Source organism: Nipponia nippon, unplaced genomic scaffold, assembly GCF_047370975.1.
Source record: "Nipponia nippon isolate SJK-2023a ecotype South Korea unplaced genomic scaffold, ASM4737097v1 scaffold_15, whole genome shotgun sequence".
Lineage (NCBI taxonomy): Eukaryota > Metazoa > Chordata > Aves > Pelecaniformes > Threskiornithidae > Nipponia > Nipponia nippon.
In genome coordinates, this window is record NW_028262331.1 from 1,463,121 (window position 1) to 1,482,247 (window position 19,127).

Sequence of the window (19,127 nt, forward strand, 5' to 3'; positions counted from 1 at the left end):
GAGGCTACACTGACCTGGACTCATGCTAACAGCCTGCTGCGTCCTCAGCTCGGCTGGGAGAGCTGCTGCTCCCATCAGAACTGCAGCGGTGCCCTTACGATACACTGCACCCACAGACACACATCCCTCTTGCACGGGCATATACCTACCCGCACCGCGCTGTCCTTATGGGGACACCACAGCGCTGGCCAACCTGGTTTTTAGGACAATATGGATGAAAGTGGGTCTAAGGAGTGCCTCAAGCTTCAGTTACGTTTAGAAACACCCGGCCTGGGTACAGGAACGCATTCGCAAGCAATGCTTTTTTACCATGTAATGTCTCTTCTCAGCTTCTTGAATGTAACTGCATTATCTTGGTGAGTGGCAGCTGGCAGGGATGGATGAAATGGGAGGTTAATCTGCATTGGCCATCTCTCTTGATTTCTCCTTCATTTCCATTTCTTTTTAAAATGGAAGTTCCATTAAAACAGCAGCACTTTTCTATTAAATAAGTAACAGAGAAGAATGTCTGCCTCTCTACCTCATCAACAGTGAATCTTTTTAAAATCACTCAAGAGGCAAGGCTCAAATCATATATTTAATAAGAACCACTTCGATATCACTTTTTAAAGCAATTAACATATTATTAGAGATAAGCGCAAGATGCAACATTTAGATCCAGATTTCTAAGACAGATTTCTACGGTTTGGGAGGGTGCGGACCTCGGGTCGTTGCCTCGGCAATCATCTCAGCATGTCACAAACCAATGTCAGAACAGAACTTCAGTTACCCGGACACGGCAGATGAAACTCTCGCTTTTAATCCTGATTTTACTCATGCCGCTTCTTTTCAGTCATTTTAAAGCGCTCTATGTACCCCAGTGAGAACGGGGAAACCGCATCAACAAGATTTCTGCCCCATCTGAGGGTCCTGGAGCAAAGTGTTCATTTCCACCGTCCCCTTCCTTTTGGATATTCAGGCATTTGCTTTCTTTATGGAGCATGAAGGAAACACATATCTGAACCTCAATTTTTTAAAAGGATCAAAAAAGCCCATCGCCAACAGGATCCCCATCGCCAAGTCGCCTCGCGTCGCCCGAGGGCAAGCTCCCAGGCACACGTACGTCACCTCCAACGGGCAGCACAAAAGCCGCCAGGCAGCGGGAGGTGCTCAGTGCTGCACCCCGCTTCTGCCGGGGCTGCTGCCTCCTCCCGAGCGGAGCCGCATGGCCGTCCCAGAGCGACGTCGGCTGACAACCCGGTGCGCTCAATAGCGTGAGTCCCTCCTGCCTGGTGGCTGAAGCACGTCCTGCCGATTACGGTAGCCGAGGTGCAGCCACACATTCATTTCTGCTGCCGGTGGCGGGGACAGAAACCTCCAGCAGCTGAAGCAGATGGAAAGCTGGGGGCGGTGACACCTTATACCGCCACGATTATATCTGACAAAGCCCATCTGTTGGCGCCCTGAGCACTGGCAGGACTAGAGCTGAACTGGGAACCGTGAATTATAGCACAGGCGACAGCCAAGGGCTTTTTGGTTGTTTATCCTCAAACATGCAGGCTTCTCCCAACACTAAACAATATGTGGCTTCCACTGATGACTGACAGCAAACTGATCGCTCAATTAAAGGGCATTTTACCATTTTGACCATTAGCCATGAAGTCTCAAATCCCCCAGACTTTCCTGGAGTCCACTTCATCAGTAAATCGCTTTTCTTAGAAGGCAGCAACAAACGCAAGGGGAAATACATCATGCATCTGAACACATTGTGATCATGTTGGTTTTGTAAGTGCTAAAATTTATTACACAAGAGATGATGCAACAGCGAATAAGAGAGCGAAATTCTGCATTGACTCCCTACTTTTCAATTCAGGACAACTAAGAGGTTTTACTTCATTAAGGAAAGCAAGGGAAAAAAATCAGAGACAACCCCAATGGATGAGGAAGTCTTGTCAAGCCTGAATGAACAATCAGTCCTATGTGATGCTCATTGCTGTAGAAGGAACAATGAAATATATATGCTTCTGTTCAATAAATTACTAAAACATCAGTTATAAACCTGCTGCATGGCATTGAAAATTAAACTCATTAAACATCCAGGTAGCTTCATCCTGATGCAAATGGAAGACAGGCATGAGTGCTCTGCAGCAAACAACTCTGTGCACATCCCGTCTTTGGGAAACATATTTACACGTACAACTCATATATTAATATATTTTAGTGCACCCTAGCCAGAGGGCAACCAGAAAGAGTGTTATTCCACGAGAAGGACAGGAGATGGGCTGGCTTCTCCTCTCCCCGAGTGAAGCCTGTATCCACCCATTAGCCTAGCATCCATGTAAAACAACTTTGCAAGATCGTGTTTCCCTTTGCCAGTTAGCCAGACATCAGGACCCCAAACCAACGGTCTCCCATGATGGCTGGGTAGATTTGGTAGCCAAGATTACTGTGGGCCAAAAAAAGGGAGTGAAATCACCCCACCGTATTAACAAGCCTCAAGTGACTTCCAGGTCAAGAATTTCAGCCAAACTGCCATATATTGGTCTCTTGCCCTCCCTCTCCCTTCCTCACTTCACCATCGCCCATGAAGGACCACAGCAATGTGCGCTGTTCGGGGTGGACCCTGACCACAGCCTCACGCTGACCAGGCAGGACGGGTGTGCTTGAACCGCAGGAAGAGAACCACACCACTACAAAGTTACGGAGACTACCATTATGAAGGCCTTTGTTCAGATGAAGAATGCCTTAAAAACAAACCCTATAGCCTCCATGGGAAGGAAGCCCAAGCGGGACTTTCCTTGGCATTACCTGCTCTCAGCCTGTCGCACACGCCAGCACATCCACCCTCGCTTCTACAAGAAAAGAGCAAAGAAAGGGTAAAGGTGGGTCCCCTAGGGGACAGTGCCAGGCCAGCGGCTCTGCTGGGAGGTCAAGGTGGATCTGCAGCTCCCCAGGCTCCTGCAGGGAAGGAAGCATCCTGCAAGCCCTCCTCACCACACGAGTCCAACTGACAGCCAAAAGGGCAGGCAGCTGCCCAAACAGGCAGGCATACATCCAAGGTCTTTTCCAAGGGGAACCCATTTGGGGTCTCCACGGGAGGGACTGGTGCTGCATGGGGCTGGCTTGTGGAGCGGCGCGCGGGCGATGGAGAGGGGACGGTGGGAGATCAGCGTTTTTATTCAACAGGATTTTGTTTAATGACACCTGTGATCCACGGAGCTACCAGGGCGTCTCTGAGAGCTTTGCCTCTCCCAGACTCAAGACAGGGGCTGCTGGATGCAGGGGCAAGAAGGGGAAAAGAGAGAGAGGACCTAGCAAAACACTGCATCTTTCAAACTCAGCTCATTTGGGGCTTGGCAACCTTTTCCTCTGACAAGCATGTAAGTTTTCATGCTTGCCAGGCAGGTATATCCAGGGTCTCTTGACTCCGATCACGGTGCAAACCTACCTGGCCCTTTGGGAGAGCTTGGAGTTGTCTGGGAAAGCAACAATTCCCTGTCAGTAAAATACTCACAAGACTGCATGAGCTTATTACAGTCATTCCAGCAGAAATAAGTGGTACCTTTTAGAGTGCTGGCCAGAAGAAAATAGCAGTTCTGACCCAATTTCACACAGTTGGAATCAGCTGTGGGAGACTAATATACAATAAAAATAAAAAGACACAAATGCCCATTTCCCCCCATGTCCTCTCCTAATAACATGAATAAAGCTCTGTTTTGATATTTCATCCTTTCCAAAGGAGTCCAGTCAGATCAGTCCAAGTCAGCTGTGTTTCGAGTCAAACTCCTCTGACTCTTCCACCCTTTACTTGATGAAATTTTTAATTGTCCACCTTTGTCCTGTGCAGCTGCGAAGAATCAGATCGATGCCAGCCATTCCCCTGTTCTCCACTTCCAAGCATCGTCCCGTTCCCTTGTTCAGGATGGCACCATTCTAAAATTAAAGGATATGGGGAAAATATTAAAAAAATTAAAGACATAGGGTTGCCTGTGAAGCAAGCCAGGACTGTGTGCTATCCAGGAGTGCAGCTGTGTCCTTGTGCATTGCTGGGAAGCGCACAGCACTTAGCTGGGCGCTAACGCAATGCAAACAATAAAATAATTCCTAAAGTAATCAACGTGAATTGAATGAGCAACCTGACAACACGGATCCCTAACACGTCAGCAGCCAATGTACATCTGTAACCTTCAAATAGCATGGCTGCACCCCTGCTTAGTAAGATGTGACACTTCTGTAGAATGTGTATTATTTACACTCTGGGACAAAAGCCCCGTGTTTTCATGTATTTCACCACAGATTATAGCTGTAAGAAACAAAGAAATCTGGAAGTCATCAGCAGGGCAGGTTACACATACCTGAGGGCATCAGAAAGAAAAACTTCTACTGGAAATTGTCCTAAAACACTGTCCCTGCCCCGATCCCGCTTAACCTTTTCCCTCTGCCCTAGGACCTGGCACCTGCTGTTGCATGGGACCATTTCGTCTTCGTCCCACACTGTCTCACACCGAAGACGATATGCCACAGCCCACGGTTTGGGAAGCAAAGGAGCAGCATCGCTGGCAGACCCATAACAAACCTGTATGAAATTCCAGCGCTTATGGAGGCTGCTCTTGACCTTTTCGCAATCGAGGAGCTGAGGGAAGCGGCTTTTCACGTTATCCACCAGGCAGCGGGTATCGGGCAGAAGAGTCGTGGTCCCGAGGGCGCCGAGATGAAGGAATCCCTCCTTGGTGTAGCGTGCAAGCTGGGGGGCAGGGAAGGAGAAGAAAAAGACCATCGGTATCTTTGGAGCATCATTAAAAAGCAATAGCGGAAAGGACAAGTTTGCAGAGCCCCAGGAGAGGTGAGGATGGTGCACAGAGAAAGTAGAAGTGACAAGAGGAAAAAAAACAACTTTCTCCTGCCTTTTTTTCTGGTTTTGGGGGTTTTTTGCAGATGCAGGTGAGGAGCTGGGGCACAGGGAAGGGATAAGAATAACTCTAAGCCTTGAACCCATCACGGGGCAGACTCCTCCAGCTTCCTTTGAGCCTGAACGCTCTGTAGGCTGGGGCAATGGATGATTTCCCTTGGTTTTCAGCCAGAGCCAGCTGGCTTGGCCGGTCATGCTGGCCCAGCCATGGCTTCTCGCATGCTTGGCGAGCCAGCCTTGCTTTGGCCTGTGAACGATGCTGCTGGTGTGTCTAGCACAGCCCTCCAGCAACTCCAACAGCAGCCGGGCAGCAACTTCAGCCAAAGGGGGCCAATATATAATTGGCCCCGTTCCCCGGGGATGCAAGCCCAAATCTCCCCCATGGTTCAGCACTGAAGCAAAGGCTCAGGATTGCAGCTAACCCCTGCAATACCCCCGCATCCGACCGCCCAGTGCTCCCAGGGACCCGTCTCGGCTGCCAAGGAGATGCAGGCTGGGAGCACTGGGCAGTGCCGATGGCTCTCGGGGGCATTGGGCAGGCGAAGCACAGCTGGCACCGAGATGGCACCGAGACAGCCCCGCTGCCGCGGCGGCCGCACACAAAGGGCTCCTCCATTTGCAGTGTTTAAGGAATCCCACCAAAATATTTACATATTTAAATTCAGGAGTGAAAAGAGATGAATGACAGTGGCCTGCCTTTTATAGTTCAAGGGAAAGATATACACAGCTGCTTATTTAAATTATGAATCAATCCATTATCTAGCAGACAAATAAGGAGTATTCAGCACGTTAATTAACTGAGCATATCTGTGACCCAGATGCTTAAAAAGAGACAGTAAATCACACTGGGAGTTCGGGTTATCTTGGTTAGAATAATTAAACATTGAAAATCAAGTTAAGACAATGTAACGGGTCCGACTCCAGCTATTAACTGCAGATACGGTTATGGTGCTTGAAGCCAAGTTTGCCTTCCCTCAGTGATGCTGGCTGCAGGTATAGGCGTGCTGAATCCTCCGGCTGGCCCCCGCGCTCCCCATCTTCCTTGGGATGGGGGCTGGGCACGCTTTGCTCCCAGCTGCTGGTGGAGTTACACTTCTAGGCAACGTGTTGTGTATCAAAGCAAGACCTCTGCTACTCACTTACATCTCACTGAGGTCCGTTTGCCAAAGGTATTCACCCCCAGGCGGATTCAGCTGCAGCAGCCCACACCATACAGCTGACGCTAGCATGGGGCAAAGCTGCCCCATCCCGTCCCCCGGTGCAGGATCTGCTCTTCTGCCCCCCAATGCCCTTTGCAATGGTGCAGAGCAGTACACGTCTCGTTAGCTTTACAGTAATTACCCCTCCAAACTGCTGCGCTGGCACAGCAGGGGTGGAAAGGAGGGCGGACTGCAGAGCTTCAAGTTATAACCATCACCTCCTCCTCCTGCCACCGATTCACTATCTCCCCCCGGCGCGGGGTGCCCGACGCAGGATGGGGATCCTGTCCGCCACCGAGCTCAGCTCACGCTGTGCCAGGCTCCCACAAGGGAGCTGTGCTGCACGTGAGGCTAGAGCAACCTGGGAATGACCCACCCCGGGCATCTCCAGCCCAGCTGAAGGCTCAGATTCACGTTGTTTGTTTTTAGCAGTTTGATGTTTTGACGAGCCAAGCCCCGAGCGAGATGGTGCTCTCAGCCTGACAGCGTGTTTTTAACCACACAACTCATCTGAATTAGTATTTGAGCATCAACACGGAGAACAAGGCCGCTTGCCTTGCAAAAAGAAAGGAGTATATAAAGGAAAAGACAAAAAAGAGACAAGCCCTGTCCATGACAGATGAAGAAATCATCGAGAGGTCCCAAATGGGCAGTGCAAGTTACTTTCCTTCTCCTGTTTCTGAAATGTTTCCTACCATGTACATAATTAGTGTGCTAGACACTTTCTTTTCTTACGATGTTTGGCAGCTTGTCTTCAGACAGTTGGCCTAATGCCCACAAGGCAACACGATTTCTGCTCTTGCATGTTATCGCCTAATGTGGTGGGAAAAATAAGTAGAGCAAAAATCAAATCTTTCCCGAGGAAGGGAGCGGGGTGGGGGCTGGAGGGAGACAAAACGAGCTGAAAAACAAACACGGGTATTATGAAAAATGCATTAAGTGCATCTATTAGATGTGTCATCTGCTATGTATAATAGCCAGATAAATAAAGCCCCAAACACGCGTCTGGATGTAGCGCACTGCCTAACGCCTGATCTACTCTGCCGAGCGCAGCAGAGGCTCAGCAGCAGCCATTCCAGCCTTCAAGCCTGTCCAGCTGTCAAACCTGAGAGTAATTATTCCCAAAAAATCCCATCTAACTCGCAAGTGCAAGCTCCACTGCGCTCCTCAGACATTTACGGAATTTTTGCCTTTTGGGATATTTTGCCTTTGATGCCTTAATTTTTCTGTTGTTATTTCGCTCCTCTCCACAGCGAGCCCACTGCGGCAGCCAGAGGTCTCACCTGCGAGGTGCCAGCGGGAGGTGAAGCACTCGGGTACATGGGTGTCTTGCAGTGAAGCACCGATCCTGCTGCCGACGGGTCTGGCTTGAGCAATAAAAGGGGAGAAAATACAGAGCAGAGGCCGACGCTTGCGACGGCCCCAGAGGCAGCTGTGGGGAGCGTAGCTGCAGCCTGGCCGGCACTTTTGATCTGGATTTGCCCAGTGAGAGAAGAGATGGGAAGCGCCTCTCTCTCATCACCGTGTACTGCATTGACCAACACTTTAAAGAGCAGCTCCAGACAGACACGCGAGACCTGAGCCTACCTTAGAAACTGAAGATGCCATACAAATGCTTTATAAGAATTACACCTGCCGTTGTTATCCAGACCTTCTGAGTGGCTGCAGCAATTCACCAACTCAACAGCTTGGCATTTCAAGCAAAGTTGCCTGCTTCAACACGGCCAGCACAGCCCCAGCTGATGATGTCTGGGAAAGGCGGCCGATGAGAACTTATTCTTTGGCTGCATGTGAAAGTTGAATGAACAAGATGTAATAGTGAGAGGTTTCTGCCTGATCGATACTGCAAGTGCTCATCGGGATTTTCAGCATCAGTGCAAAATACCGCCAGGGTAACACCGCTCCTTGGCTCAGGGGAGCACAAGAAGGGCTGCCATGGGCAGGATTTCAATATGCTCCTTCTTTGGGCACCGTGTTTGGGAGTCTCAGCAACGTAATTGTGTAAATCCTGCCATCTTGCCCAGGAGCGTACCCGATCCACCCACCACCACCCGAACAGTCTGTGCTCCTCCCTGCATCCTCACAGCACAGCCAGGTGAGCTCTTCCCACGGGATCTGGGAAGGCTCTTCCATCAAACGTTCTCCTGTTGGACCACATTGGTTTTCTCCTCGCAAGTGTTTCGTAAGGATTGTCCCGCCTGTTCTTGATTCTTTCATTGCCGACCACCCCAAAAATGTTGCCTACATCAGCAAGTGTCTGAACATGGCTGCTCCCTTGGACATCCCATGGCTGGTTTGCAGTCACCAATGATTTCCTCACACGGTCATCATGATGCTTAAAGATAATAGAAGTTTGCCTTTTTTGAAGGGAAATTATTTCATTGATGAAGAAGGAGGTTTTGCCGAAGTGTCCAGTCACAGGAAGTTAATGACAGCCCACATCGTATGACCAGTTAAATCCAGTGGTATTTAATGTAACAAACCCACGTCTTCCTGGCTTTGTGGAAAGGCAAATCACTGAAGTCATGTGAGTTCAAATTCTGCTCTACTTGCCCTAAAAATACACGTTTTCCTTTAAAGTCATCTGTCCTACGTCTTGTTGCCTGTTAAGCAGGTTTGTCAGCCTCCAGAAAACAGACCAAGCCAGGCAAGAGCTGAACGAGCGGTGAAGGATATGGCCCAGCCTGAGGACATACCTGAAGGAACTACCCAGCCTGGCACAGGACAAGAAACAAATGGAAAGACCAAGAGGAAGGACCGAAGAAAACCACTTAGAAAATATTAACGAGTTACCCGTTTAAAAGTGGTTAATATTTATGAGGTCTTAAACCCCTTAATCAGTGTAAGTGGCCCAAAGCCACATCCCCAGAGAGAAACACGCATTCATACCCACAGCCTCTTACAAACACCTTTCTGGGTAAAACGGCGCCTTGCAAAGTCCCCCGCCTTCAGGGGGGCTGCTGTGCCCCGGGGGGGCCCGCAGCCCCCGCCGATGCCAGGGGAGCGGAGGGGCGCACGGCCACACATGCCCGCTGCATCGCTCGGGCTGGTCTCCCATCGGCAAACTTGCACCACCGATACATCTTCTTTCATTATTGTTTCTGGCTGGCTGCTTCTCGGGGATGGAAAAAAGTTAATTAGACATCTTAGCACCTGGGAAATAAAAGCCTTGATGACCTTCATTGACTCTATTGGAAAATAATTTAGTGTTGTTTAGCTTCCTTTCTGCACTGAGCAGATCATCAATTAGCAACCATAAGTAAAGCATACAGTATTTTCTTTTTAACACAATTTCATCTGATGTGCTATTTTGTCACCCTTGATACTGCAGTGTCCCGGATGATCTCAGTATTGATGGCTTCGTCCCCAAGTTCTGATGCTTAAATGGGCAAAACATATTTTATCCTATAATTAAATGAAATGCTCTGCTGGGTGAACATTATCTTAAGTTTTATAGTATTATAGTGCTTTCTATCACGTTAATATATCACCATAGTTCTGTCACGCCAATGAGGTATTACTATATTATTAGTGTAATACATCATTACGGCAAGGTGTTTTCATGATGTATCGCTTAAAAGATGAAGCCATCAGGAAGAAAAAAATCCAAGAGCAGGCTCAATATAATTACAGGATAAAAGGATACTTCATCACGAAATCTGATAATGATTTGACCTGGAAGTGAATGAAAGGAGGGAGAACGGTTAAGTTAAAGGGAGAACAAGAGAAAAACCCCAGAATTTCCCCCACTGAGAGATGCTACAACAGAGGGGCTGCCAAGATCTCATCCAAATTCAGTGCCAGGTACGGGGTCCATCGCACCTAACTGCACCCATCTGAATGCTACATGCTTAGCTTAAAATGATCAGCAGTCATCAGTAGAGAGAGCAGCAACTCAAGATATAACAGAAGCTGCCCTGCCTTGAACGGGACAAGTCGGTCCCTGGAGAGCGGGCCGTCTCCCCTCGCTCTGCGTTGGGCTGCTCACCTACAGAGACGCAGCGGCCACAGCGGGCAGTAGCACGGTGTGGGGATGGACCTGGAAAAAGTGAGGACTTCCAGCAAAATCCCAACGTTACCCAGTGTGGCAGGGAACAGGACCCACGACACTGCTGTCCTCGGGTCGTTAAATTGCCAGCAGGGAGCCTACACCTTACCCTCGCTCGCTGCAGCCGAGGAACCTGCTCCGTAATTGTGAAATGCATTTAAACACGTATGTGATGGGCCATGGTATCAAGGAGAGAAGCGGAGGTTTTAGGACACTACATGAACATTGAGCACAGGCACCACCGTGTGTGCTTTCGCATGCTGAACAACTCAAAAGGAATTGCAACTCCTTGTTTTTTATATATATATATTAAAAAAACAAGCGAGCTATTTGAACAAAGTGTTTACATTACTTCTAATTATATTCCCAGCAATAAATTACAACATGCAGCCCATTAATTAAACAGTAGTAGTGGAAGTCCAATTTCTTTTGTGCGGCGCCCGTGCTTCTGCAAAAGGCTAATTTCAAAGCTTCTGCACTCACTGATAGCTACTTTTAAAAAGCATTTTCAAGGAGTTAAACTAATTGCATGTATCACGAAACAAAAGAACTGCCAAGAATTGGCTCTCAGCTGGAGAGGGAAGGGACAATGTGGAGGTGGAAGACCAAGGAGAAAAATCTGTGCTGAGCTGGCGCGACAGGCGAGCTGAAGGGAGCCAGCAGCGCTGCAATGTTTGACTTCAGAACATCAGGTAGGAAAAAAAAAACATCGTTAAGTCTAATCACAAAAACAGCTGTGGAAAAAATAAATCACCTGCTCTTAGCCATTCATCTTAAAGTCCAGGGTTAGCAGACAATGTCAGGCTAATTCAGTTTCTCATACTATAATGCACTTAGAGGTTTAAGTTTCCATCCACAAAGTCCAGTTTGTGCCATTTAAAAAAACTGTGTGCATTTAAGCAACAGCTAGGTTATATTTAGCAGTGACTCCATCAGCCACAGTTGACTGATCTTTGCTTAAAGGCAAGGATAAACCGAAGTGAGATTTGTCTTTACCCCAAAGGACTCCCACGGCCAGTTCCTAGGCTCAGGTGGCTCCTGAATTTTGCAGTTCAGGCTCAGATGAGCTTTGGGATTACTTAGTCCTGGTGAGCCTAGAAAGCCCGGGCTCATGTGACAAAAAAAATCAGATCTTATCTCAGGAAAGCTACCAGGAATGGGATTGCCTGTTCCCAGACCCTAGGGAATGGCTACAAGATTTTGCTGTGAACTCTAATACGCGTTTCCCACCTGAAAAGCAGCAGTTGGGGCACCTCTCTCCCCTATAAAGACCTCATCCCACGTGTGGGCTTCACAAGCACTGCGAAGGAGCTAGACTGACATTATCTGTAATGTCCAAGGGGTTAAAGAAAGTTCTGTTCTCAAGATCGAGTTTCCATATATCTGGTATTCACACAGGTATTCAATATTGGGGTATTCAAAAAAAGACACCCAAATCCAAGACGTGCTACAACCCATCATGGGCTAGAATGCAGCTGGAGCCAGCAAACCAGTCGCACCAGCCTCTGTTTCAACTGGAAAGCTCTGATGCTTAAATTGGAAAACTGCCTAATAAATAGATTACCCCAAACATGTCGGGAAACCCTACGATCTGGGGAGGGGCACTTTTCTTCCTCTCCCTGCTCTCCTTTCTGATTCATGGGAGAAATTTTCACAGGCAGGGTTTTATTGTGCAAATACCTGCAGGCACTTGATGGGATGGTCTTTATTATGTTATATTTCACAGTTTTGGTCTTAACGAATGCAACTGCAGTGCTGGGCTTTCTTCTCAGCAGAAGTTTCCCCTCTCTGTACCTGCACGGAGATCCCAGTGACCCTGGAGCAGAGGTGCAGGGCAGGCTTACAGAGCTCTCGGGAGCAGGAATTCAACCACTGGCGTCGAGCACCTCTATGTAATTTATGCACTTCTGGGTTGAGATGAAGGTTTGATACAGGAACTTGCCTTTGATGGCACAGTAAATCTGTCAAACACTGGAGTGTATCGGTGGCCTGGATTTGAGTCTTCACTCACTGCCGTGTCACCTCCTGTGCTGCTTCATCGCAGCAGTTTGCTGTTGGGCCGTAATTTCAACAGGACCAGGTGCTCCCAACGCTTTAGCCACATGGTCCTGCCCGTCCAGCAGTTCTCAGCCTAAATCCCACGTCATCTGCCAGCACTGACAGCTCTGGTTTGGGGTTGCGATGTTAAAATAAGCTGTTGGAAGGCATGGCCAGTGCCAGAGTAATAAACATCATGATGCCAGGACAGAAAATGGTGGCATGACAAGCCAGGGCTTGTCCTGCAAATAAAAAGACATCTCTGTCCACACCTTAAACGTACCTAACTCAGCGTCCAGGCACAGCTGGGATGGGATTGTCTCACCTAACCTCACCCAGATCAATGTTAGACTTGTCCTCTTGGCAATGGAGAGCGACAGGCAGGACCTGCCCCACCGTGTGAGGTGTCACGGGTCTCCTCCTGCGGCACCGCTCGAATTCTTTTGAGAGAATGTGGATAATGGTTTCAGTCTAGAAACTTGGTGTTCAGACAGCTTTTAGGTACAGCTTTGCCTCCATTTCTAAGCAGATTAGTAGATAAAACCCCTTCAGTACAAATGTGGCTGATCCAGAGAAGGTAACGGGGAAATACTTCTGAATCTGGCGATGAGCATGGACTTTTTAACAAAGAGAAAAGCAAAGCAACAGAAGAAACAGCTTTGTCACAGAGGAGTTTACCCCCGTTTTGACCCATCGCCACCACACACCGTGCAAGCACAGTGACGGTAGAGCCCATCACCCGCAACCTCCCTGCCTTGGCTACATTTCCAATATAGATAGCCACAGCTTCTACGTGGGAGATGTAAACAAAAGCAGGAGGCTGAAATCAGACCCATACATCAAATCCTGATGATAAGCACCCAGGGCCTGACTGGATAGAGCTAAAACGCCAGAAGAACAAGTGCTGCTACTCTGTGGTTTTAGGGAGGTCAGGCATGATTTTGGTAATGAAAGAAAACCTAAAAATCACATCGCAATCCTTGAAAACCCCACGTGTCAGCGGACGGCCGTTCTGCTTCCAGACCTAAAGGGAAACTTGTTGTATTTTCTCCTTAAAGATTCCAGGGGAGAAGGACATTGTGCTAAGGGATTTGCATGATGAGATGATGACCACCAGGCATCCAGAAAGAAAAACAAAAAGGAAATCACAGGATTCAGGCAAAATACTGAAGTGAGGATATGGGCAGAGATAAGAGAAACCCAGGCAGGAAACGTTAGTGGGGAACTGGGTAAATTATCCCTGGAGCTGCAGATCCTGGAAGTCGAGCTCAGAGTCTGCTGTTGGCTTAACAGATGCCAGCAGCGATGGAGGTTGGACCCCGTTTTGTTCCAACGCTATGGCGGCTGAAGCAGCAGCATTCCCGTGCTGCTTGCTTCTTAAAACACGGTAAGAGATAAAACTACAGAAGAGGCTGAATTAGTTCATCATCACTAACTTTCAGTATTTGACACATCCACCAGTCCTCTAAAAGATATGAGATCTAGAGTGAATCTTGGAATGATGATTTTTAATCTAGAATAAGCTTAAAATTAGGACAAGAAGCTTATGGTTTGCTCCAAAGCTTTTGGAGAGGCAAAAAGAGTGCTAGAAAACTAATGCTATGGTAAATCCCAGCCAAGCTGAAATGGCTAATTACCAACCCGTTAAAAAGCACTGTTTATTTTCTTTACCCAGTTAGTACATTTTTACTCTGCTGGGTGAAAGAGAAAGGAAACATCTTAAAACACTCTGCTTGTGTACGCTCTGCTCTGCTCACTGGCCATTTGCTTTCAGCATTATTTACCCTCACCTGGAAGATTTTTTCAAATTATGCTTTTACTTGCAGCTCTGGCATGATTATGGTAATCCAGAAAACAGCTACTGGAAGAGTAGCTGAGAAAATGCACCTTTATATCTGAGGTATTTTTAACAAGAAGCTGAGCCTTATACATTTGAGAGAGAAGCCAACAGACACGTTGCACATCCATACGATGTCCTCTGCCCATCCAGCCTCCGCCGGGTACCGCCTGCTCCCGGCACGCGCGGTCCCAGCAGAGTAACTCCTCACCTGCGGTCCCCAACCATGGCACGGGTACAATATCGCTGTGTGGTTCTCCTGCGGGCCCTGGTCAAGGCAGACGTCTTTCGCCTTGTTGTTTCGAAGCTGTAAGAAATAAAAAGTGCAGAGTTATATGGCCCTGTCTCTTCGGAGATAAGCAATAAACTGATGTGCAGCAATGTCTCTAGCCTCTTTTGCTATAGAAAGAATATATGGTGCTATATCACTGGGCATAATCAGGCAGAGAAAGGTTTAGTGTGCCATATGTTTTCTTTAAATACAGGGCCTAATGATGACTGCTTTTATATAATAATCGCCATTCAAAGGAGCCAACTTCCTTGAACACAGTTTTCTTTGTATTTGGTCATGTGTGGTGGTAACATATTTTTAGACTGCCGTCAGCATGTTGCCAGGAGCCTGAAATCAATGCAGAATCGCTCGTATTTCATCGAAATCTCAAAGTGCTCAACAAGGCAGGGAAAAAAGTCCAGCTAGCGCAAGGAGCTCCTTCGAATCATCGTGGGGATGCAGGAGGAGATGCAGAGATGGCAAACCAGCCGTCGAGCACTGAAGGCCACACTCTGGAGGAAGCATGGAAGCGCTGGGTTCGTGCTAAACTGCCACGTGGCTGCTGAGCCCCAGCCACCAGGTCTGTTAATGCAGAGATGTCCTCTCTCCAGGCTCCCCATGCAGGGCAACTGCAACAATGCCTCTGAAAATACTACTTTTGGGGGGGGTTACTTAATGCTTGAAGGCATTAAGTAACTTTGATAATAAATCTTTCTTAAAATTAATGCCCATCTGGGGTGCTTGGGCTGTTCTTCAAGAAGGCTTCTCAAGCTGCCACTATTCCACGAGCCCTATTGCAACAGAGTATTATTAGTCCCCATAAATGCCTGGTTTTATATTCCCAGTACGGTCTCAAAGCCAGCAGAGATTGAATTAAGTCTCCTTACTTTATCTTGTCCTTAAGCTGTTGTGACAACGCGCTGTATCCCACAGAGTCCTTGTAAGGAATTAGGCTGAGTTTAAGTCAAAGGGTTTTATAAAACAACTATGTATTAAAAATATACATACAGCTGCATAATCCATGGAGTCAATGGGTAAAAGAGATAATTTTCTGTCAATTCAGTAAATGAGGTATTAAAATATTTTACTGTATATGGTCTCCAAGATCAGAAATAAATCCCAAAATAGGTTTTAGAAGAAACTGTGAACAGATTTACACAAATTTATATAATTATACACAAATAGCAGGTTTTGATTCACATTTCTCTCCTTTGAGGCTATTTCTCATCAGAGACTCACCAGCTGTAAATATTACCAGTTTGATCTAAGGGACTGCTCAGCCTCAATTACCTCGCCATAAGCCACGGTGTTGTTGTATCTTCTCATTTCGGGATAAACGTGGTCCAGGTACCACTGGAAATTTTTACACTTCAAGCTCTTCCTCAATGCTTTTCTCTCGGAAACATCTCCAATGTCAATACCTGGATTCTGAAAAATAAAGGCACAGTACACTACTGAACGGATACTCTTCAAAAAAATTTTAAAAGAGCATATTTCACTGATGTTTGACATCACGTCCAAGCCGCCTGGAAACTGCCAACAGCTGAGTAACTCCACGCAGAGGCCGTGCCAGGGAATTTTAGCATGTGTGTCCAAGCTGAAATCGTCCTCCCAGAAGTCAGAAGTCAGACTTGGGTTTCACAGCCACAGCGAGAAGGAAGACGCGTACTTCTCTCATAGGTTTTGAAGGCGTCCTTGCAATGGCCACCAGACTGATGCTGGACGCGTTTTGGTCCTGGGAAGTAATTTAGAAAAGAGAACTTAAATGGAGAAGAAAAGGTTTTGAAGGAAACATGAGAATTGCAGTGCTACAGAGGTGAATCTTCCAACCGATGCTCCTGGGCTTTGCACGCATCTGAAAAAGACTGAATTTGTCAATGGGCACAACAACAAAGTGTTTTTAAAAGATCTCACCTCCTCTTTAGGTACTGATGTACAGGTCTTCCAGAAGAGCAAACGTACATCAGGATTTAAAGGAGGGTCATGCACTGAGTCCTGGAAATGCAAATCCCTGACTGTGCACTGAGCACCAAAACCCTTCCCCTTACTCACCCAGTGCGTGTGACCCTACTAAGAGGCAACGCAGAAGACAGCACAGTTGAAAGGTATAAAATAAGGTGGGAAAAGAAAAGAATTAAAAAAAGAAAGGTTTAAGATTCATATACAGTAGAGGCAGATAGCTAAGAATGAAGGATAAAAATTACAGGAGAAGAGAAGTCGAGGCTGAACCTCAGAAAAACCTCTTGACAATTTGGACGATTACGCGGTGAAACAGTCTCCCTGGAGACACAGAGGAACCCCACTGCTCGAGCCGATTTAAAAGGAGACAAAGCTACGACATCTGTCCCCGGAGGAATAATCTTACAAGAGCCAGGAGCAGGGGCTGAGGAGAGCTGCCCCCCCTTTAACCTTTTATTCCATTACAGAATTTGGGGAACTAAGGCAGCAGCCAGGTGAAGCAAACCAAAGGCACACTGCAGCCCCTTTTACTCCTTCCTACAGGTGTCTGGGTTTCTACTCTATTTTAGCTCCTGCTCTCGTCTTTTCCAGTGATCATTAAATACAGCTGGGAAAGCAATTTTCCATTACAACGTCTGTAATGATCTTCTAATGAATTATTCACTCTGCTTTAGAGAAGACACCATTTTAATGCGCCACTGGTAGCTCACAGGTAAAAATAAAGATGATTCAGTGTAGACGGGTAGGACAGGCTGAAATCTGAGTGGGCGAGATGGGACGCAGAGCAAAGCGGGACCACAAACCCGTCAGCACCTGAAATATTCAGTACATGGGGTTTGGCTTGCTTTTGAATATAGTGGTATCATAAAATAATTCAGTGTATATCCATAACAATACCACCTGTCAAACAAGGCTTCTCTAAAATTAAATCTCGATTTTACTGCTAAGACCTATATAAAGATCTCAAATTGTTTTTAGGGTAACCCAGATCTGTTTCCCCGGACCCACCCCCAGTGCCGATTCATGCGACGCTGCCTTTTCCGAGCCGTACAGGACCTGCGGCTTCCCAATGAATTTTAATCCCTTTTTGCCACGCTCCAAAGCTGTTCCTGAGGAGGAGCATGGTGCCTCACCTCTAAAAAGGAATCAGCCCGAGGACTGGGGCTGAACCCGCAGTAATTTATGATCCCTGCCTATGGGCATTTGGATGTTGCAACCTATTTTTGAGAGACCTGGAATCACGCAGTCCTGCAGGCAGCTCTGCCTCTCTGTACACTTGGAGCGGAGCCCGTCGCAGCCAGTGCCCTCCTGCAGCTCGCTGGGTAAACAGCGTTTCTTTCCATCTCTATTCATCTATTTCTCAATAAGGGACTAATCCAGGGCTCTCCACCACCCCCAGGATGACAAACTGGCAGCTCATCGACCCTTCCCAGGTACCTGTTGTTCTCTAATGCAGTACGAAGTTGCGACTACTGTGGCTCTAAATGCCAGTAACTCTCCCCAGATGTAACCTTTCCTCAGAAAGCAGCGGCAGCTCATGTTTTTGTTTTAATGTTTTTCAAAATGCCCTGGAGCACAGCGCTGCCAGCCGGGGATGCTGCCACAGCAGGATCAGGACCACAGCAGCTCTTTGCAGGGGTGTGATCTGCAAGGTATGAATACTTGGTGCTTATTTTTAGCACGAGAAGGGTGGCTGTGAATAACTGCTTACACGGCGTCTGGCCACTTGTGGCAACCGTTCTTCCTTGCACTTGAACAAAGCAGCCCAGCGCTCATGGTTAAGTGCACAGCAAGTGGAGTGGGTGACGGGGGGCTCTGAAGGGCACCCGGAATCCCCATCCCACCCATCACCAGGAGAGCATCGCTGCCTCCCCCTCCCCACCACCCCTTCTTCTCCTTCTGGCAGGACTGGAGGCAGGAGATGGGGGGACTGGTCCAGCTGGGGCTGCTCCCAGCACTCCCCAGGCAGCGTTCAGAGCGGGGAGGCAGGGGATGCTCTTGGGTTTCATGATTAGACATAACCTGCACGGAGACGGGAGCCCAAGCAGCAGCCTTGGACCTACATAAAGTCCTCCTGGAGCCTATAGAGCTTTACACAGAAGTGCAGGGAATCACCTAGAGAGGTCCAGTGCAGGATGTGTCCCCTGGGCATGGTCAGCTTGTCTTGCTGGTGGGACACCACGGTTTTCCAAAGACGCACCACACTGCGACATGGCAGGATTCACATGAAAAATAACGTGTCAGATGTAAGAAAATCTAACCATTTCTGTGCAGAAATAAACATAACCACCAAAGCCATTTAAAGAGAGCGTTTCTGGAGCACTTGCACATCATGCTGCTGGGAGGGCATCTCCTTCTGTGAGCCACCAACCTCCAATCCTTTACCTCTGAACATGGTTTCTGAGCGCTGATGGCCTCGACTTTCCCAACGCTGGGAAAGCAAACGGCCCAGGCACCTGGACCACACACCGTCCGTGGGGAGTTCTGGGCAGCAACTGCATCTGCGAGCTGGGAAACCTGAGCTGGGCTGCGAACGACATGGACCTGCCCGAGCCGCAGGAAAAAACCTTGTACGCTAATGATGCTGATATTAATAATCATCTTCTGCCAACCGACTTTACAGACAGACTCCATCTGCGGAGCAGTGTAATGACATAAACTCATGCTGTGTAAACACTCAACAGGGAGATAAACACTAGAATACAGGTTTAATTTTTAGAAATGAAAATAAAAAGGCTGATGTGAATCTTAGGAATCCCTCCAAAGTCTGCGTCAAAGCCGGGGGAGCTCTGCTGACTTCCACAGCTGGGGATGTGACCCAGGGTATTTACGGCTCTCCTTCTCCTGGGGGCAGTAAATGCTCTATAATTCAAGTTTTTAACCCAATA

At 47.8% G+C, this 19,127-nt stretch overlaps 1 protein-coding gene across 1 annotated transcript in view; it reads right to left on the reverse strand.

Annotated features, from left to right (window-relative positions):
- Positions 1–564: 564 nt before the first annotated feature.
- GALNT17 (polypeptide N-acetylgalactosaminyltransferase 17) overlaps positions 565–19,127 on the reverse strand; it is a 215,872-nt gene continuing 197,309 nt past the window's right edge. Inside the window, exons 8-11 of the mRNA XM_009464798.2 lie at positions 15,571–15,708; positions 14,221–14,316; positions 4,556–4,723; positions 565–3,912 (exon numbers count right to left, since the gene is read on the reverse strand). Coding sequence (XP_009463073.1) covers positions 3,784–3,912; positions 4,556–4,723; positions 14,221–14,316; positions 15,571–15,708 — 531 coding nt within the window. The 3' untranslated portion in view covers positions 565–3,783. The remainder of the gene's footprint in view (positions 3,913–4,555; positions 4,724–14,220; positions 14,317–15,570; positions 15,709–19,127) is intronic.